At 42.8% G+C, this 21,593-nt stretch overlaps 1 protein-coding gene across 3 annotated transcripts in view; it reads right to left on the bottom strand.

Moving 5' to 3' along the window:
• LOC126355949 (mitochondrial enolase superfamily member 1-like) overlaps positions 1-21,593 on the bottom strand; it is a 94,275-nt gene that overhangs the window by 27,993 nt on the left and 44,689 nt on the right. For all 3 annotated transcript variants that reach the window (XM_050006536.1, XM_050006534.1, XM_050006535.1), the window contains exons 4-5: positions 9,824-9,939; positions 2,991-3,145 (exon numbers count right to left, since the gene is read on the bottom strand). In XM_050006536.1, the coding sequence (XP_049862493.1) occupies positions 2,991-3,145; positions 9,824-9,939 (271 nt within the window). The remainder of the gene's footprint in view (positions 1-2,990; positions 3,146-9,823; positions 9,940-21,593) is intronic.

Raw genomic sequence — 21,593 nt, forward strand, 5'->3', positions numbered from 1 at the left:
TGAAGTGATATGATGTGTTCCCCAGGGAAGCGTCCTGGGACCTCTGCTGTTCCTGATCTACACACCTGGAAATTGAAATAAGAACATCATGAATTCATTGTTCCAGGAAGGGGAAACTTTATTGACACATTCCTGGGGTCAGATACATCACATGATCACACTGACAGAACCACAGGCACATAGACACAGGCAACAGAGCATGCACAATGTCGGCACTAGTACAGTGTATATCCACCTTTCGCAGCAATGCAGGCTGCTATTCTCCCATGGAGACGATCGTAGATATGCTGGATGTAGTCCTGTGGAACGGCTTACCATGCCATTTCCACCTGGCGCCTCAGTTGGACCAGTGTTCGTGCTGGACGTGCAGACCGCGTGAGACGACACTTCATCCAGTCCCAAACATGCTCAATGGGGGACAGATCCGGAGATCTTGCTGGCCAGGGTAGTTGACTTACACCTTCTAGAGCACGTTGGGTGGCACGGGATACATGCGGACGTGCATTGTCCTGTTGGAACAGCAAGTTCCCTTGCCGGTCTAGGAATGGTAGAACGATGGGTTCGATGACGGTTTGGATGTACCGTGCACTATTCAGTGTCCCCTCGATGATCACCAGAGGTGTACGGCCAGTGTAGGAGATCGCTCCCCACACCATGATTCCGGGTGTTGGCCCTGTGTGCCTCGGTCGTATGCAGTCCTGATTGTGGCGCTCACCTGCACGGCGCCAAACACGCATACGACCATCATTGACACCAAGGCAGAAGCGACTCTCATCGCTGAACACGACACGTCTCCATTCGTCCCTCCATTCACGCCTGTCGCGACACCACTGGAGGCGGGCTGCACGATGTTGGGGCGTGAGCGGAAGACGGCCTAACGGTGTGCGGGACCGTAGCCCAGCTTCATGGAGATGGTTGCGAATGGTCCTCGGCGATACCCCAGGAGCAACAGTGTCCCTAATTTGCTGGGAAGTGGCGGTGTGGTCCCCTACAGCACTGCGTAGGATCCTACGGCCTTGGCGTGCATCCGTGCGTCGCTGCGGTCCGGTCCCAGGTCGACGGGCACGTACACCTTCCGCCGACCACTGGCGACAACATCAATGTACTGTGGAGACCTCACGCCCCACGTGTTGAGCAATTCGGCGGTACGTCCACCCGGCCTCCCGCATGCCCACTATACGCCCTCGCTCAAAGTCCGTCAACTGCACATACGGTTCACGTCCACGCTGTCGCGGCATGCTACCAGTGTTAAAGACTGCGATGGAGCTCCGTATGCCACGGCAAAGTGGCTGACACTGACGGCGGCGGTGCACAAATGCTGCGCAGCTAGCGCCATTCGACGGCCAACACCGCGGTTCCTGGTGTGTCCGCTGTGCCGTGCGTGTGATCATTGCTTGTACAGCCCTCTCGCAGTGTCCGGAGCAAGTATGGTGGGTCTGACACACCGGTGTCAATGTGTTCTTTTTTCCATTTCCAGGAGTGTATATAAATGACCTGGGTGACAATCTGAGCAGTTCTCTTAAGTTGTTTGCAGATGATGCTGTAATTTACTGTCTAGTAAGGTCATCTGAAGACCAGTATCAGTTGCAAAGTGATTTAGAAAAGATTGCTGTTTGGTGTGGCAGGTGGCAGTTGACGCTAAATAACGAAAAGTGTGAGGTGATCCACATGATTTCCAAAAGATATCCGTTGGATTTCGATTACTCGATAAATTGTACAATTCTCAAGGCTGTCAATTCAACTAAGTACTTGAGTGTCAAAATTACGAACAACTTCAGTTGTGGGGGAGGCGAGTCAAAGGTTGCGTTTCATTGGCAGGACACTTAGAAGATGCAACAAGTCCAATAAAGAGACAGCTTACACTACACTTGTTCATCCTCTGTTAGAATATTGCTGCGCGGTGTGGGATCCTTACCAGGTGGGATTGACGGAGGACATCGAAAGGGTGCAAAAAAGGGCAACCCGTTTTGTATTATCACGTAATAGGGAAGAGAGTATGGCTGATATGATACACGAGTTGGGATGGAAGTCATGAAAGCAAAGACGTTTTTCGTCACAGCGAGATCCATTTTTCCCGCGCGCTGTTCGGGAGTGGAATGGTAGACAGATAGTATGATTGTGGTTCGATGAACCCTCTGCCAAGCACTTAAATGTGAATTGCAGAGTAGTCATGTAGATGTATATGTAGATGTAGATGAACCCTGCAGCATAGCAAAACTAACTAGCAGTGACAGCTGTAAACTAGCTGAGCAACCGGCAATGCAGGGAAGTTGTACTGCACACTGAAATGCAAACAAACCCAACCAAAATCCTTACACAGTGTGATCAATTTATGACCAATATACTGCCTGTATAACGACCTTGGCTTGTTACAGGTACAGACACTACAGCTGGCCCAGGAAACTCACACGTGCCTAGCCCAGCAGTACCCCTCCTCGATAGGACTCAGGTGTAGGTGTGGAGCGGCTCCACCCTTAAAAAAAAGAAAAATGGCCCAATAATCCCTTCAGTGCAGATGCACAAACACACTTCAACTCTTATGGGAATCAGCAAATTGCTGTGAGTAACAAGAATAATGGATAGGGGCACTACATCAGTCATGTGTAGATAAGTTGGAAATTTGAGTCAGTAAGGGACGATGTCCAGATGGCAGAGGTGGATAAGTCAACCGTTCATGAGAAATGGAAAATTCCACATTCAGGCCCCAGCCTGGCAGAAATTTTCCACTTCCTCACTTATGTATTTCAATGTCTACTAGCAGCTAATAGCATTATTCCTATGAATCATAATTAAAAATTTCATTTTGCTTGCTCTGACTGAATCAATGAAATCATTAATAAAGGTTATCAGGCAACAGGAACTGTATCCATTTTCTACTAATAGCACAGGTCAAAACCATCTAACATTCAAAAACTTACATTTGGTTTTGTGCATTTGCTTTATCAACAGTGATATCTACTGTGAAGTGTCAAATACATTTTTATACTTACATATATCTGAAGTCAATGGTGGATACAAGAGTTTCTGGATCCATGTCAACCAGCAATTTCCACAGAGGTTTATGTTCTGCTGTAGCCCACAAATCCCATAAGGCATTGACTATTGCTGCTGTTGCCAGATGAATTACTCCCTTCTCGGGACCCACCTGTGGTAACAAAGAAATAAGTTACAGTTAGGGAATTTTAAGATTTTCTTGACATGAAAACAAATGATGCACCTGAGAAGCCAAATAATGTGGAGTAGTTTTTGTACATTTGTGGAGAAAGGGTGTCCATGTAGAAGATAGGAGGTACTTTCTTGTGTTCTTTTGGTATGTTTATCATTAAAGTCAGAAACTGTGTTAATAAAAACTAGCTTGTGCGGTCGGAACAACACAGCCAGTGTGGCTTCAGCTGCCAGAGGCTGCAGTCGTGTGTATGAGTTGTGTTTGCAAGTTGTGTGTTTGTGTGTCTGTCATCTGTTTTCGATAAAGGCATTGATGGTTGAAAGCTTATACTGTGACAGTCTTTTGTTGTGCCTCTCTGCGACTCTGCTATATGGTGAGTAGCAACTTTCCTTTTCATAATATTGTTATAAATAATACAGAGTAGTTTTGTGTACTCATGGAGAAGACAGGGATTTCAATGTCCTGTAACTGTGGCAGGAATAAATAGGAAATTTAGAACCAATTTTCTTACAATAATATGATGTAATTTACAGTCAATGATAACATAATTTACAGTCAATGATAACAAACATAACCCAAATACAAAAGGAAAACAATGCAAATACACAATATTGTTACAGTGCATTTAATATTGTGACTGTGTACATGACTGATTCTAATGCTCCCAAGATGTCACATTCAGCATACGTATACCATGAATGATTTTTTAGTTTTTGTAAAGCCACACAAGAGACATCAAAATGAACAAGGTTATATTTATCAAGTTTTGAAAGAATGGTAAATCCAAAGGTGCACAGAAACACACTTCAACGTAACACTGACAAGGAAAATACAAATATCACATATTACATGCTCTTCTTACGATGAGCATTCATATTCATCATGAAAAAGAAACATTTCTAACAATAAAATAAGCTTCCATAATGCACCTTGCATAATAGATAACCCAAAGTATTTGTAAAGATACTACACAAGATGTGGAAAGAGCAGCACAACCATTATTGTACATTGACGCATAATTAACTTACACCACCCAAAACTTGCAAAACAATTGTTTTTGTAATTTGGCTTTCAGTTATTTCTTGTAACTAAAATCCGATTAAATACATTTTCTCACATAAGCGAACAGAAGACGTAGGTGTTGTATTTGCTAATAGCTGCCTTCTCACAAAAATGAAGATGACTGGAGAGATGTGGGTCGAGTCATAAGAAATGGCTTGGCTCCTCCACCACCACCCCCACTCTCTTGCTCATCCTGTCAAGTTACCTTACCAAAGTTTCAGTGAAATGAGAATGCAACCACTTAAAAGTTTCAGTGAAACGAGAATGCAACCACTTAAAAGTTTCAGTGAAATGAGAAAGCAACCACTTAATATGGTAGAAGTAAAACAGACTGCTTACTTTACTTAATCAATGAATCTACCATGCAGCTGAATATTTTACAAATTGGTGGATTGATGGTTTTATTTTTTGTGGACTTCCCAATTTTGAAAGCTCATGAGCACACCTTCCGCATTTCCTACCAAGTCCCAATTTCGTGTGTCTCACTTCTACATGGAATGGAACCAAATTATCAAAATTAAAAAAGAAGTGCCACACTAAAGGGCATACTACATCTACATCTACATCCATACTCTGAAAGCCACCTGACGGTGTGTGGTGGAGGCTACCTTAAGTACCTCTACCAGTTTTCCCTTCTGTTCCAGTTTCATACTGTTCGTTGAAAGAAAGAGTGTTGGTATGCCTCTGTGTGGGCTGTAATCTCTCTGATATTATCCTCATGGTCTCTTCGCAAGATACACGTAGGAGGGAGCAATATACTGCTTCACTCCTCGGTGAGGGCATATTCTCAGAACTTCAACAAAAGCCCGTACCGAGCTACTGAGCGTCTCTGTTGCAGAGTCTTCCACTGGAGTTTATCTATCATCTCTGTAACACTTTTGCAATTACTAAATGATCCTGTACTGAAGCGCGCTGCTCTCCATTTAATCTTCTCTATCTCTTTTATCAACCCTATCTGGTACGGATCCCACACTGCTGAGCAGTATTCAAGCAGTGGGCGAACAAGTGTACTGTAACCTACTTCCTTTGTTTTCGGACTGCATTTCCTTAGGATTCTTACAATGAATCTCAGTGTGGCATCTGCTTTACCGACGATTAATTTTATATGGTCATTCCATTTTAAATAATTCCTAATGCCTACTCCCAGATAATTTACGAAATTAACTGCTTCCAGCTGCTGATCTGCTATATTGTATCTAAATGATAAAGGATCTTTCTTTCTGTGTATTCACAGCACATTATACTTATCTACATTGAGATTCAATTGCCATTCCCTGCACCATGCGTCAATTTGTTGCAGATCCTCCTGCATTTCAGTACAATTTTCCATCCTTACAGCCTCTCGATATACTGCAGCATCATACGCAAAAAGCCTCAGTGAAGTTCCGATGTTATCCACAAGGTCATTTATATTTATTGTGAATAGCAACGGTCCTACAACACTTCCCTGCGGCACACCTGAAATCACTCTTACTTCGGAAGACTTCTCTCCATTGAGAATGACATGCTGCGTTCTGTTATCTAGAAACTCTTCAATCCACTCACACAATTGGTCTGATAGTCCATATGCTCTTACTTTGTGTATTAATTGACTGTGGGGAACTGTATCAAATGCCTTGCAGAAGTCAAGAAACACAGCATCTACCTGGGAATGCGTGTCTATGGCCCTCTGAGTCTCGTGCACAAATAGTGCGAGCTGGGTTTCACACAATCGTCTTTCTCAAAACCCATGCTGATTTCTACAGAGTAGATTTCTAGTCTCTAGAAAAGTTACTATACTCTAACATAATATGTGTTCCAAAATTCTGCAACTGATCGACATTAGAGGTACAGGTCTATAGTTCTGCACATCTATTCGATGTCCCTTCTTGAAAATGGGGATGACCTGTGCCCTTTTACAATTGTTTGGAATGCTACGCTCTTCTAGAGACCTATGGTACACTGCTGCAAGAAGGGGGGGCAAGTTCCTTTGCGTACTCTGTGTAAAATTCAACTGTTATCCCATCAGGTCCAGCAGCCTTTCCTCTTTTGAGCGATTTTAATTGTTTTTCTGTCCCTCTGTCGTCTATTTCGATATCTGCCATTTTGTCATCTGTATGACAATGTAGAGAAGGAACTACAGTGTAGTCTTCCTCTGTGAAACAGCTTTGGAAAAAGACATCGAGTATTGCGGCCTTTAGTCTGTCATCCTCTGTTTCAGTACCATTTTGGTCACAGAGTGCCTGGACATGTTGTTTTGGTCCACCTACTGCTTTGACATAAGGCCAAAATTTCTTAGGATTTTCTGGCAAGTCAGTACACAGAACTTTACTTTTGAATTCATTGAATGCCTCAAGCATAGCACTCCTCACACTACATTTCGCTTCGTGTAATTTTTGTTTGTCTGCAAGGCATTGGCTATGTTTATGTTTGCTCTGAAGTTCTCTTTGCTTCCATAGCAGTTTTCTAACTCGGTTGTTGTATCACGGTGGCACTTTTCCATCTATTACGATCTTGCTTGGAACATACTCATCTAAGGCATATTGTACGATGGTTTTGAACTTTGTCCACTGATCCTCAACACTATCTGTACTTGAGAGAAAACTTTTGTGTTGAGCTGTCCAGTACTCTAAAATCTGCTTTTTGTCACTTTTGCTAAACAGAAAAATCTTCCTGCCTTTTTTTAATATTTCTATTTATGGCTGAAATCACCGATGCCGTAACCGCTTTATTATCACTGATTCCGTGTTTTGCATTAACTGTCTCAAATAGTTCGGGTCTGTTTGTCACCAGAAGGTCTAATACGTTATCGCCATAAGTCAGTTCTCTGTTTAACTGCTCAAGGTAGTTTTCAGATAATGCACTTAAAACAATTTCACTGCATTCTTTGCCCCTGCCACCTGTTATAAACATTTTAATCTCCCAGTCTATATCCGGCAAATTAAAATCTCCACCCAGAACTATAACATGGTGGGGAAATCTACTCGAAATATTTTCCAAATTTTCCTTCAGGTGTTTTGCCACAACAGCTGCTGAGCCAGGGGGCCTATAGAGACATCCAGTTACCATGTTTGAGCCTGCTTTAACTGCGACCTTCACCCAAATCATTTCACATTTCGGATCTCCGTCAATTTCCTTCAATACTATTGCACTTCTAATCGCTATAAACACGCCTCCCCCTTCACTGCCCAGCCTGTCTCTGTGGTATATATTCCAATCTGAGTTTAGGATTTCATTACTGTTTACGTCTGGTTTCAGCCAACTTTCTGTCCCTAGTACTATATGGGTGTTGTGACATTTTATTAATGAGAGCAGTTCTGGGACCTTTCTATAGACGCTCCTGCAGTTTACTATTAGCACATTAATATTGTTATTCCTTGTTGCATTTTGCCTACTCCTACCTTGCCGCATCTCAGGAGGCGTCTTGTCGGGCCTAGGGAGGGACTTCACTAACCTAAAAAAACCCCATGTGCACTCCACACGTACTCCGCTACCCTTGTAGCCGCTTCCGGCATGTAGGGCACGCCTGACCTATTCAGGGGGACCCTACATTTCTCCACCCATTAGCGGAGGTCGAGAAATTTGCACCCAAGATCTCCACAGAATCGTCTGAGCCTCTGTAAACCTTCCACTCGACTCCAAACCAGAGGAATAACACTACAAATAGTTAGCTCAGATTCCACCCCGCGAGCGAGGGCCTTCACCAACTCTGCCAACTGCCTGTATGAACTGAGGACAACTTCTGAACCCAGATGGCAGGCGTCATTGGTGCCGACAAGAGCAACAATTTGCAGTCGGGTGCACCCAGTGCTCTCTATCGCCGCCGGCAGGGGCTCCTCCACATCTCGGACGTGACCCCCCATCAAGCAGATAGTGAACACTGACCTTCTTCCCCGACCTTTCCGCTATTTCCTACCACAACTGTTGTAAATGCGACCGGGACAGTCGCAGGGTAGCTATGACGGAAAGAGCGGTGGGACACGCGGAGAGGCCCACGAGCAACAACACAACAGCAGAGGACGGACACAACCAATGAAGGACAGAATGAATACAACAATATCAAACAATGGAGTCACAAGGAAACAAACACGTCCACTCGTACACAGAACAGGGAAGTAAACTGTCTAACGTGAGGCGAGGTGTCAACCGACGTACACGTGATTAGACTGGCTGGCTGAGCGTGAGGCAGGCGCTTAAGTACGCTATCAGGGGTGCCGCTATTGGCCGCTGGGACCACGTGTTCCACTGTGGCGCCCTCACTCTAAAAGCGAGCCAGGAGGTGCGTGCCGCCACAGCTTACAGTGTGGTGGTGCAGTGACCTCTATGGGTCTACGACGTCCATGACATCTGGTGCGGATTCAAATTCCGCGGCACACGGTACCAGAATAACCACATTAGAAAAGAGACAGAAAGACATTCAAAAGCTCAAGGGTTACATTTCTTTTGTACCTAGTATTTTAATACTATTTTACTGCTATAACATATTCTGCCTTTTTCTCTAATTTTGCCTTTGTATCCTTTAGAATACTTAAGAAATTCTGTTGATCCTGAATTTTTATGATATTTTATTTATACACCAACTCATTTGACATCATTCAATCACTGTATTCCACAGTTCTCATCAAGATAGAGAATCTTAAGGAATATGGAATAGTGATGCTATACATACCTCATACATGATGTTAAGCTAAATATTTGTTTTTATAATATTAAGTCCTATTATTGCTGGATCAGTTATGTAAGTACTAATTTCTCCTATACACTGCTCTATGATAACTGAAAGCACCATACATCATACTAAGAGAAAATAGAAAACTTTTCTTCGTGTGCTACCTATGACTTAAAACATCACATGTTCTTCCAGCAAACAGAGTTATAGGTTACAAAAAATGGAAGGAATAGAGGTGACTACTCACATATAGTTGAAGCATTGCACAGTTACAAAGCACATAAGTTAGATTGAAACTGTTGCTGAGTTTTCGGGCAATGTTTTTCTTCAGAGACAACTAATACAAATTATACAAAAGACAGCAATACATGCTCAACTACACTGTCTCAGCAGTACAGTGCCAGAACAGTGTAGTTGGCTGGGACATTGAAGCAATGTGTGTGTGAAAATCTGAGCTTTGTATTGGTTAACTCTGGAGAAGAACACTGCCCAGAATCTCAGCAAATTTTTCAATCTCGTTTATGTGTCTGTCAAGCAATAAGGCCTCAACTATAGGGATTAGTTATCTTTTTACTCCTTACATTATTTATATTCCGCACAGGACTTTCCAATATAAAATTAAATTTTTGAGTTAACATAATACTATCCTTTTTAACTACATCTAAAACATAGCTTTAATGCAGAAACAATTTTATTTCTCTGCCGAACATAGGGCTTTAGTGCTGTCATATCTAGAAAGTGAGCCATAACCACAAGACAGGATAATCAAAGGAAAAGTGCGTGTACAATATTTTAAACTCATGATTTGGTTCAGTTTTGTTTAATATTATGTTCATAGTTGCTTTTCTTGTATCAATTACAAAAAAATTTGAAATCAGCTGGCTCATTTTTTACAGAAAGTAACTTTTCACTCTAATGATAAAATTGTTTTTCAATGATATTCTTACCCATCTTAGTTGTGATTCACTTGTAAGCTTTCTCCAAAAGCTGCCAAAGTCCTTGAAAATTTCACCTGCATCTTGGCCTACCACGAGGTAAGACAAGGACTTAACTGCTTGCACCACTAAAAAGAAAAAAATTACTTCTGTAAGATGATACCCCATTCATCAATCATGGAATCTGTGCCAGGCCTACAAACACAATGAAGAGAACATTTTGGTATTGCAATTTTTGTCACTGATTAATTTCTGCAGGTGTTTAGATGGGAAAGAACAAAAATATCTCCCATAGCTTTTATTAATGGCTTCAAATGAAGGAATTTTCTTTTACAAAACATCAGACTTTATCACTTATTTTGTAGATAACTTTAACCACTAGTCTAATAGAAATAGGAGAATAATACATGAAAATTCTTCAAATAAATAAAACTAGTAAAGTAGCTGTCTGCACTGAGGAGGCTACGAGCTGAAGTGTAGACATTAGAATTTCTGAAGTATAAACTTTAAATCACAGGGTTTCATTTAAATAAAATCACATGTAAGTTAACCATGTTACTTAAGTCTCACTTGAGGACAGTATTGTGTTTATAACTATTGTGACAAGAACAAACATGATTTATGGAACATAGTACTTTATAGAGCCAACTACGATACAATGAAGTACACGTGGCATGTAGCACTGAATACACTGAATGGACAACAGTAATACAGTTTACAGAGTATGCCTAGCATTCATTTGTGATTGCTTAAATAATACCGTTTCCTTGACGGCTCACCAGGTCGAGTCAGGAGGCCAACCTAGGGGACCCCTGTAAACGGGCCTGTGAACTGTATGGATGTGCAATCTCTGAAATTGTTTGCATCGTGAGTGAAGGTACCTCACTTGTCCTTTCTAGATGGTTAGAAAACCACATACATACATAAAAACACTAGACAGAAAAATACAAGGTACTGAAAAAATGAAGGGTACAGAAAAAAAAAGACACTGGAACCAAAGAAGCACTGGTGCTGGAAATAAACGAGTACCGAAAAATCACTGGTACCACAAAGAAAGCAATGATCTCACAAGGCACTGCGATTATGAACCATGAAAAACACTATTGGCAGCACTGACATACATTTCATCACCCCACGATGGCAGCTACTCCAGCATGTGGTAAGCACGCACCGATGAGTAGGGTTGGAAGTGATGAGGGGGCAGTTTGGCATGCTGTTTCTCCTCTTGTGAGAGGCCACAGAGCAGAACCGGGGATGGCGTCTCCATCGCGACATCCTCATCAAGGTCAACAAAATGTTCCAGAGGCATCAGTGGGGGCTTCGGAGACAACAGCCATGCAGGACCCAGCAATGGATGCGGCAGCGGCTGTAGCATCAGGTGCCGCGGAGGCTGCGTTGCCGGCGGCAGTTGAAGAGCAGGGGTGCAGGTAGGAACCCCAGACAGCAATATGCTAGGCAGCAACGCCTGCTGCCATGTGAACAGAACTGTCTGTGACATAGGGACAGGCATCAACAGCAGTGGGGGTGGGGGATGGTGGGCCCTCTGGAACAGACCCTGCCACGCACGGCCACAGCTGTTCAAAGTGACAGGATTTCCGCCATCAGCAGTGTGGACAACACACAGAAGCTGGTCCCGTGATGCTTGATGATGGCAGGAACCCAGTTCAGTCGGTGACCGAAACCGTGAGCCCAGACAGGCACACCCAGCCAGAACCAACGTGGAGCACTCGAGGTCGGCAGATGCGGTGTCAGATGCAGCAGGTGAAGGAGGATCTATGGTTGGCATCCATGGAGCAGCTTGGCCAGGCTCTTGCCCCCACCAGAGTGAGACAGCTTCAGGGGATCAGCCGGAGATATAAGTCCGCATTTGAATTTTAAACATGCAAACTTTACATTTGTCCTTACCTTTGGACTGACAAAGAAACGAGGGAGCTGTGAGATGGCGAACGCCACTAAACTGACAAAAACATACAAATTCTCAAGAAACAAACTGGAAGCCATTATCGGTAACTACAGTATATGGATGCCCCTCAGTTACAAAAATCTTAGACAAGGCCAAAACACCACAGACATGGATGGACAAAGTGCCACGTAGGGAAACTTGGAATAGACCACTACAACGAGCCTACTGATGTAGGAAGGGCCCAGCAAAATCAACATACAGATTCTCCCATGGGCGCTGTTGGGTTGGTCAGGGGGAAAAAGATGCCTGCAGGACAACCTGTTGCTGAACACCGTGAGTGCAAACAGCAATAAGCCACCTAATGTCCCTATCTATCCCCAACCAATACACATGCTGGCAGGCCAAAGCTTAGGTGCGAGAGGTGCACCACGGTTTTTCCGGCCAACCGTGGTGCACAGAAGAGAGTACTATCATGCCATTAGTGATGGGGAAACCATTGACTGCATTCTGGTTCTCAATGTCTAAATATGAAGAAAGCAACCCATCATGATTGAATGGCAGGTCCGACCCAGCTGGAAGGTAAGATAAGGCATCAGCATTGGCTTTTTGAGCCATTGGCCAGTAAATGATCTGATAATTATAATGGGAGAGAAAGAGTGCCCAGCACTACAAATGATCCACTGTCTTGTCTGACATAGAAGTCGAAGGATTAAAAAGAGCAGTCAATGGCTTGTGATCCATGATTAAATGGAACTGCATCTGGTAAAAACATATGGTAGTGTAGTGTTGTGGAATAGTAAAGAGTTGGAAAAGTGGAATATTGTCAAAGTTTCATTGCCTATGCCGAGAGCCAGAGGCAGTAGGTTAGCCAAGGGCTAAGAGGACTGCACATATATCGGAATGTGTTGTCACACAGGGGCAATGGCCTGTTTACACACAACAGGTGAGAGAGAATTAATTAGCACACGTGTTTGTGTTAGACAGAGACTTTCGTAAAGTGCAAGACAGAGGTATACCGTCAGCTGTACTGCATTTCACAACTTCGCGTAAGTCTGCCATAACAACGTGTAACTCTGTCACAAGAACACCTAAGGGGCGAGTACGACAGATGCATCGGCAGTATAAGTGGAACGAATGCGTTCATTACAAACGAGCATGACGTCAGGACGTCGCTTGTGCTTCCTTTAAATACGCCAGCTTTGGTAGCAACAAGGCACTCGCAGTTAGACTTGCAGTTAGATGTGTACTGGATTGCTGCGTAGTGCTCAGCTCGGTGATCGACATGGTAATCTTTATTAAGAAGATGTTGCAGTAAGGGCGGCCCATCCAGCAGCAGATGTGAGGGGACAGTACCAGCTCTGGTCCTCTCTCCTGCCACTGTCAACCATCAACCCAGGATTAGCAGACATCAAGGCAGACTCGCTCGCCGCCAATGCTGACCACATCAGTGAGCTGTCATCGAGATCGTGCGGGGCCTAGGCCCTGTGCATCCACTGTCACAACCGGGTGAGCCGACGACGCTGGGGGACTGCAGCCCGTTCTGCCCGCCCACCGCAGACGAGCCACCAGGAGGAGCAGGGAAGAAGACGAGGTGGGATTCAGTACACTCCACGCTACGAGAACGCTTCTAGTGCCGACAGCGCCGGGACTGCAATCCGGAGCCTCTACGCGCAACGGCCTGCTGTCCGCCACCGAGCCGGCCGCCTGGCCGGGCGCCGCCAGCCACGTGCAGCCGAAGTGAGGGCATTCCTCCATTACGTCACAGCATGCGGTGCTGCGCTAGCAAGACTGTGTGGCTCGGAGCTGGTGTCATTGCTACGAGTCAGCGAGGACTCGGGAAGGTCGTTAATATCACCAAGCCACATTGTACTCGGCAGGAATAAAAGTGTTATGAATGAATAGTGTTTCTTTGGCGTTTATGACGCATCCACAGCCTTTTCCTAGCATCCTGACAACTGGTGAGGTCACCGCTCGGCCTCCAGTCCACCGTAGGTGACCAGGACTACCGGGGCACCTACAGATTTGGTGTCAGAAGTCCTCGCGCCCACCACCTACAGATTTGGTGTAGTGGTAAGAGCGCGAGGTGAGTTTTGTTAATAACTATGGATGTACGTTCTTTGTAGGGAGTGCACTTTGTGAGACCTGCAGAAACAGCAGATTTATCTGAGTTTAAGTGAAACAGTTGGGAAACGTACTTGGTACCAGTGAGATGTTGTTGCGGTCTTCAGTCCTGAGACTGGTTTGGTGCAGCTCTTCATGCTACCTCTATCCTGTGCAAGCTTATTCATCTCCCAGTACCTACTGCAACCTACATCCTTCTGAATCTGCTTAGTGTAGTCATCTCTTGGTCTCCCTCTAAGATATTTACCCTCAAAGCTGCCCTCCAATACTAAATTGGTGATCCCTTGATGCCTCAGAATATGTCCTACCAACCGATCCCTTCTTCTGGTCAAGTTGTGCCACAAACTTCTCTTCTCCCCAATCCTATTCAATACCTCCTCATTAGTTATGTGATCTACCCATCTAATCTTCAGCATTCTTCTGTAGCACCACATTTTGAAAGATTCTATTCTCTTCTTGTCCAAACTATTTATCGTCCATGTTTCACTTCCACACATGGCTACACTCCATACAAATACTTTCAGAAATGTCTTTCTGACACTTAAATCTATACTCAATGCTAACAAATTTTTCTTCTTCAGAAACGCTTTCCTTGCCATTGCCAGTCTACATTTTATATCCTCTCTACTTTGACCATCATCAATTATTTTGCTCCCCAAATAGCAGAACTCCTTTACTACTTTAAGTGTCTCATTTCCTAATCTAATTCCCTCAGCATCACCCGATTTAATTCAACTACATTCCATTATCGTCGTTTTGCTTTTGTTGATGTTCATCTTATATCCTCCTTTCAAGACACTATCCATTCCGTTCAACTGCTCTTCCAAGTCCTTTACTGTCTCTGACAGAATTACGATGTCATCGGCGAACCTCAAAGTTTTTATTCCTTCTCCATGGATTTTAATACCTACTCCAAATTTTTCTTTTGTTTCCTTCACTGCTTGCTCAATATACAAATTGAATACCATCGGGGAGAGACTACAAGCTTGTCTCACTCCCTTCCCAACCACTGCTTCCCTTTCATGTCCCTCTACTCTTATAACTGCCATCTGGTTTCTGTACAAATTATAAATAGCCTTTTGCTCCCTGTATTTTACCCCTGCAACCTTCAGAATTTGAAAGAGAGTATTCCAGTCAACATTGTCAAAAGCTTTCTCTAGGTCTACAAAAGCTAGAAACGTTGGTTTGCCCCTTCCTTAATCTAGCTTCTAAGATAAATCGTAGGGTCAGTATTGCCTCACGAGTTCCAACATTTCTGTGGAATCGAAACTGATGTTCCACGAGGTCGGCTTCTACTAGTCTTTCCATTTGTCTGTAAAGAATTCGCTTTAGTATTTTGCAGCTGTGGCTTATTAAACTGATAGTTCAATAATTTTCACATCTGTCAACTCCTGCTTTCTTTGGGATTGGAATTATTATATTTTTCTTGAAGTCTGAGGGTATTTTGCCTATCTCATACATCTTGCTAACCAGATGGTAGAGTTTTGTCAGGACTGACTCTCCCAAGGCTGTCAGTGGTTCCAATGGGATGTTGTCTACTCCTGGGGCCTTGTTTCAACTCAGGTCTTTCAGTGCTCTGTCAAACTCTTCACGCAGTATCGTATCTCCCATTTCATCTTCACCTACATCCTCTTCAATTTCCATAATATTGTCCTCAAGTACATCGCCCTTGTATAGACCCTCTATATACTCCTTCCACCTTTCTGCTTTCCCTTCTTTGCTTAGAACTGGGTTTCCATCTGAGGTCTTGATATTCATGCAAGTGGCTCTCTTTTCTCCAAAGGTCTCTCTAATTTTCCTGTAGGCAGTATCCATCTTACCCCTAGTGAGATAAGCCTCTACATCCTTACATTTCTCCTCTAGCCATCCCTGCTTAGCCATTTTGCACTTCCTGTCGATCTCATTTTTGAGACGTTTGTATTCCTTTTTGCCTGCTTCATTTACTGCATTGTTATATTTTCTCCTTTCATCAATTAAATTCAGTATTTCTTCTGTTACCCAAGGATTTCTACTAGCCCTCGTCTTTTTACCTACTTGGTCCTCTGCTGCATTCACTACTTCATCCCTCAAAGCTACCCATTCTTCTTCTACTATATTTCTTTCCCCCATTCCTGTCAATTGCTCCCTTATGCTTTCCCTGAAACTCTGTACAATCTCCTTAAATTCCCACCTTTTTGCAGTTTCTTCAGTTTTAATCTACAGTTCATAACCAATAGATTATGATCATAGTCCACATCTGCCCCTGGAAATGTCTTACAATTTAAAACCTGGTTCCTAAATCTCTGTCTTACCATTATATAATCTATCTGAAACCTGTCAGTATCTCCAGGCTTCTTCCATGTATACAGCCTTCTTTTATGGTTCTTGAACCAAGTGTTAGCTATGATTAAGTTGTGCTCTGTGCAAAATTCTACCAGGTGGCTTCCTCTTTCATTTCTTCTCCCCAATCCATATTCACCTACGATGTTTCCTTCTCTCCCCTTTCCTACTACCGAATTCCAGTCACTCATGACTATTAAATTTTTGTCACCCTTTACTATCTGAATAATTTCTTTTATTTGATCATACAGTTCTTCAATTTCTTCGTCATCTGCAGAGCTAGTTGGCATATAAACTTTTGCTACTGTAGTAGGTGTGGGCTTCATATCTATCTTGGCCACAATAATGCATTCACTATGCTGTTTGTAGCAGCTTACCCGCATTCCTATTTTCCTATTCATTATTAAACCTACTCCTGCATTACCCCTATTTGATTTTGTGTTTATAACCCTGTAGTCACCTGACCAGAAGTCTTGTTCCTCCTGCCACCGAACTTCATTAATTCCCACTATATCTAACTTTAACCTATCCATTTCCCTTTTTAAATTTTCTAACCTACCTGCCCGATTAAGGGATCTGACATTCCACGCTCCGATCCGTAGTCTGCCAGTTTTCTTTCTCCTGATAACGACATCCTCTTGAGGAGACCCCGCCCGGAGATCCGAATGGGGGACTATTTTACCTCTAGAATATTTTAACCAAGAGGACACCATCATCATTTAATCATACAGTACAGTTGCATGCCCTTGGGACAAATTACGGCTGTAGTTTCCCCTTGCTTTCAGCCGTTCGCAGTACCAGCACAGCAAGGCCATTTTGGTTATTGTTACAAGGCCAGATCAGTCAATCATCCAGAGTTTTGCCCCTGCAACTACTGAAAAGGCTGCTGCCCCTCTTCAGGAACCACACGTTTGTCTGGCCTCTCAACAGGAGGGGGGCATGGGGAGCCATGCATGAAGTTTGTACTAGTAGAACGTTCAATTTATAGACAGTTTGGTCACGCAGCGCACAATTGTAGAGAGTGCCGCTGGGCAATAACAAGGCGGAAGGATTAATTTTGTTTAGTTGTGCATTGTAAGTCTTGTTTGTCTTCTTGTGTGTAGTGCTCAACTGTGACAAAGGAGTTGAGTAGCTAGTGTAATTATTGTTCTGAGGAGTAAATTCAGTATAGAGTAAGTTGTTGGTAATTTGCACAAATCATGCCAGAAACAAGATCCGTTAGTACTGAAGAGAATATAGCTGCTCTGACGGAGCAAATCTCAAAATTGTTAGAAGAGAATGCACAACATAAGTTACGTCATGTAGAATTAATGACGCAAATGAAGACCTTGCGTTCGGCGCAAGAGTTGCAAACAGGTTCAACTGAGTGCAAGTCAGTAGCAATGGCCAACCTTGCAATATATCCTTCAGTAGCTAACCTGATCACGCCTATCTCGGGTAAAACAACAGAGGATGTCAAAGCATTCATTAACAATGTTTTGGCAACAGCTGCAATGAGCAATTGGTCAGACGTAACTACGTTACGTATGGCAAATTTGCGACTTGCGGGGGAAGCCAAGATGTTCATGATGTACCATGAGACGCTTATTAAGGCGAGTGCGTTTGAAGAATTGGCAGATGGGTTACGACAAAGATATCGTAAGCAGAATAGTGCAAGATTTTTTATGGAGAAGTTAGCTAATTTGACACAGAAGGTCAATGAGATGGTGGAGTCTTTTTCAGATAGGATACAGAAAATTAATTCGCAGACCTATGAATTATCAGGTAATCCTGATGCGGATCGTGTGTTACTACGAGAGGCAGAAAACAGAGACCACGATGTATTCCTCAGGGGAATTCCTGCAGAATTTTGTCATAGGGTTAGGATGGAGAATCCTGGGGATTTAGCTGCAGCACTGCGTATTGCAACGCATCTGCAGGAGATAGACATTGCAACAAGGGTTCGCAATGATAAACGCGTCTTTTCGTCGGAGAGGAATTGTTACTGTTGTGGGAGGAAAGGTCATGTGAAGGCTCAGTGCAGACAGCTGCAGTGCTATGCTTGTAAACACTAAGGTCACAAGGTGAATGAGTGTTGTAGTAAGCAGAATGGTAATGGAAATAAACAGGAAAAAGCGCTAAACGGGAACGGGAGTGTTTCGTCCATCGGAAGACATTCCCAGTAAGCAGAAGTATGCTGAAAACTAGTACAGAGATGGATTGTTGCTTGATGGGTGTTGTAAGGAATAACAGATGTAAGTTTTTGATTGATACAGGGGCACATGTATCTGTTGCTAGTCTAGACCTCATGGGTAGTAGAAGACTAGGTACTCCTAGTTATAGATTACATGGAGTAGGGAATAATGAGTTGCAATCATTGGGCACAACACAGCTCATTTTTAAGATTGGAACTGTAGAGTTCAGAGAGCTAATGGAAGTGTTGCCAACTGTGGGACAAGGGTAGTCTGTGATTCTCGGACTGGACTTCCTCGATAAACACCATGCAGATTGTGCGTAGCACTGAACACATTGAATGGACATCAGTAATACAAGTTACAGAATAGGCCGAGCACTCATTTGTGATTGCTTAAATAATACCATTTCGTTGGCGGCTCACCAGATCATGCCAGGCCCGCGAACTGTATGGATGTGCAATCTCTAAAATCGTATGAGTCATGGCTGACAATACATCAATAATGTAAACAGTCTGCCTATCTGTTTGTTTTCTGCTCTCATCTTCATTTGTGTGTATTTCTTGGCTTCAGTTCCTTGAAGAAATTAACATTGTTCTTGAATGCAGTTGTTTATCATGTTTATTTCCGGAGGACCATTTTCCTGCACTGTTCAATCTAAAAATACCATACGATGCACTGATTGGAAAATGCAGGTTGGCAAGTACACAAATTAAACTGCCTGCAGATCATCAGGCAGGGACTTATAGTGTTCCTGTACTAAGCAACTTAGGCACAAGTCAGTCACTGACACGAGACAGTACAGTAGAGACACGTGACATGCTAATCAGTCAAGTAGCAGCAACTAGAAAGACACTCAGACAATGAATTTCACGAGGAGGGGAGGAAGGAGAAGGAGAGAGAGAAATTCATATGATCTGAGTCTTGTGAACAGTTTTTACACTATTCTGATGGCTTTATCTAATAGTGAAATGAATTATCGTACAAGCTGAATTTATATCGTGATGTTTTGGGGTAACTAAAACAACCATACGACTCCATGTAACATATTTAATATTCCCACCTGGAATACTAAGTACACTGTGGCTTAATAACAATAAGATAAGAGAATATGCTTCACATATTTACATGTTTTGACAAGTCATGAAGCATTATGCTTCAACCAGGGTGAGAGAAAGAAATTACTCTAAAGCTGTTGACGAAAGCATACCAGAATTTATTTGTATCGCTTTGGAGACATAATAAAGAACAAAAATCAGGCAAAGAATTTGGATGTGACTCCACCAAGTTGTTGGGTTATTGTTTGTAAAACAGTCTAGTTACTGTAGACAGGTTGTGTGAGGATTACAAAAAGACTCAAAGGGTAAAAGTGAAGACAGAAAAATAATGTGAAAATCTGAAATGTTTTGAGGCATTGACAGAATATTATCAATAAAAAGCTACAGGAATATATTAAGAGTCTACTAGCTACAAATACCTGGCGGGAAAATTATGTCCAATCTAGAATCAGAGAGGACAGAAAATATAAAATTGTGTAAGAGCAAGAAGAGGAGATCTTGACCTGACAGTAGCAAACTACTTTTACGTCAAAATGCACTTTGTGAGGTAGTCCTCTCTGAGGTCAATACATTTTGCCTAAGATTTTTCCCAGTATATTTTCATCCATGATGTGTGTGAAAGCTACAAAATATGCTGCCATGACTGCTCAATTAGACTGAAAATGTTTAACAGCACAAATTTTTATACATGTGAGAATGGGTGAAAATGAGACATTGCCAACTGTTGTGGATAGGGTGCACGTTCCAACAATTTGCTCTTTAAATTTCTCAGTGAACTAACTGTCAAAAAACTTATGCAGAAGTGCATTGTCCAGACAAAAGATGTTTGTTCTTTAGCTATTCGTGTGGTTTTTTTTTTTTTTTTCATCCTTGTATGTTTCCCATCCAGTTGGTCCAAAAGTTTCCAAAGCATTTGTCAGTTACTGTTTCACCCTTTGCTAACTAATGGATAAAAGGAATCCCTTTTGCATTTCAGAAAACTATGAATATAACATTTCATGAAGATGAGTTCAGTTCCTCCTTTTCCAATGCTTGGCTGCCAGAATCCAACCCTTTCTTTGATTGCTGTTTCGTTTCTGGTGACAAGCAGGCCACCAATTTCTTGTCCACAATATTAAATTGACTCAATTAATGACATGGATTCATATTAAAGTAGTCCATGCATTCATTTCCATGTTTGCCATTAATCAGCATCAACACATGAAATACCTATCTCTCCAAAATCAATGTCATAGTTAATGCTTCATGTAAAATGTACTAGCCTCTTTCTTTTACTATGCTTACAGCATCACAAAGATTCAGTTGGGCAATTTCAGACAACCAAAAATGATCTGCTAATACCAGAAGCAGACATTAATGGCCATATACTAAATGAAGCACCCTGTTATGTTGGACTAGAAAAAATTCCTTGCTGATTATTTGGATAAGAAGTTAAAATGGAGTCAACACATAGATAAACTAATCAAGAATCTCAGTTCAGCGAGTTCTACCCATCTCTCATTGTGATAGAAAAATGGTATGTTTGCCATCATATGTACAAATCATTTCCTACCAGTTTTGAGCATAGCAACCAACTTCACAGGAAGAAAAAGAGCTGTAGATGAGGTGGATCACTGAGTGACCATTCTGTTTAAAAACTGTGAAGTTAATTTTGTGATTATATTGAAGTCATGGTCCTGTTAAACATGGAGTCTATAAAGATTTTGTGATTGATGGCTTTCAATTTATCCACTGGAATGTTGGATTGTATTTCCACCTCATACCCAACTTCTTTTTTTCCTCTGAATATATGCTCTAACTAGAAACACAAGGAAAGACACAACAGTAAAAGAGGTACAATTTATTGAGTCACAGAGTGACAACAAGAATACAATGAAGGTAGTTACACATCTTGAACATATTACAACCGAGGACCCCGAAGCCCGAGCACGTCATTATAAAGACACTATCCCCATCAGGTAGGGCTGCGTGAACATGTCAGACCAGGTGATGGCAGTTGGTGACTGGGCAACCCCTGGCAGCTGCCTCAGGTAGTTGGGGGCTTGCCGTTTCAACATTGGCATGCATTACAGTGGGTTACTACAGTCCTCCTTCCTTGCAGAGGGGAAAAAGCAGCTTCACCGTCTGTGATGCTGTGACTGAAGAGACATCTGTGGCATTCATGGCAACACCAGGGGTGACAGCCAAAGGCACGGGAAGTTCCTGATCCA

The sequence above is a fragment of the Schistocerca gregaria genome, chromosome 3 (genome assembly GCF_023897955.1).
Source record: "Schistocerca gregaria isolate iqSchGreg1 chromosome 3, iqSchGreg1.2, whole genome shotgun sequence".
Taxonomy (NCBI): Eukaryota; Metazoa; Arthropoda; class Insecta; order Orthoptera; family Acrididae; genus Schistocerca; species Schistocerca gregaria.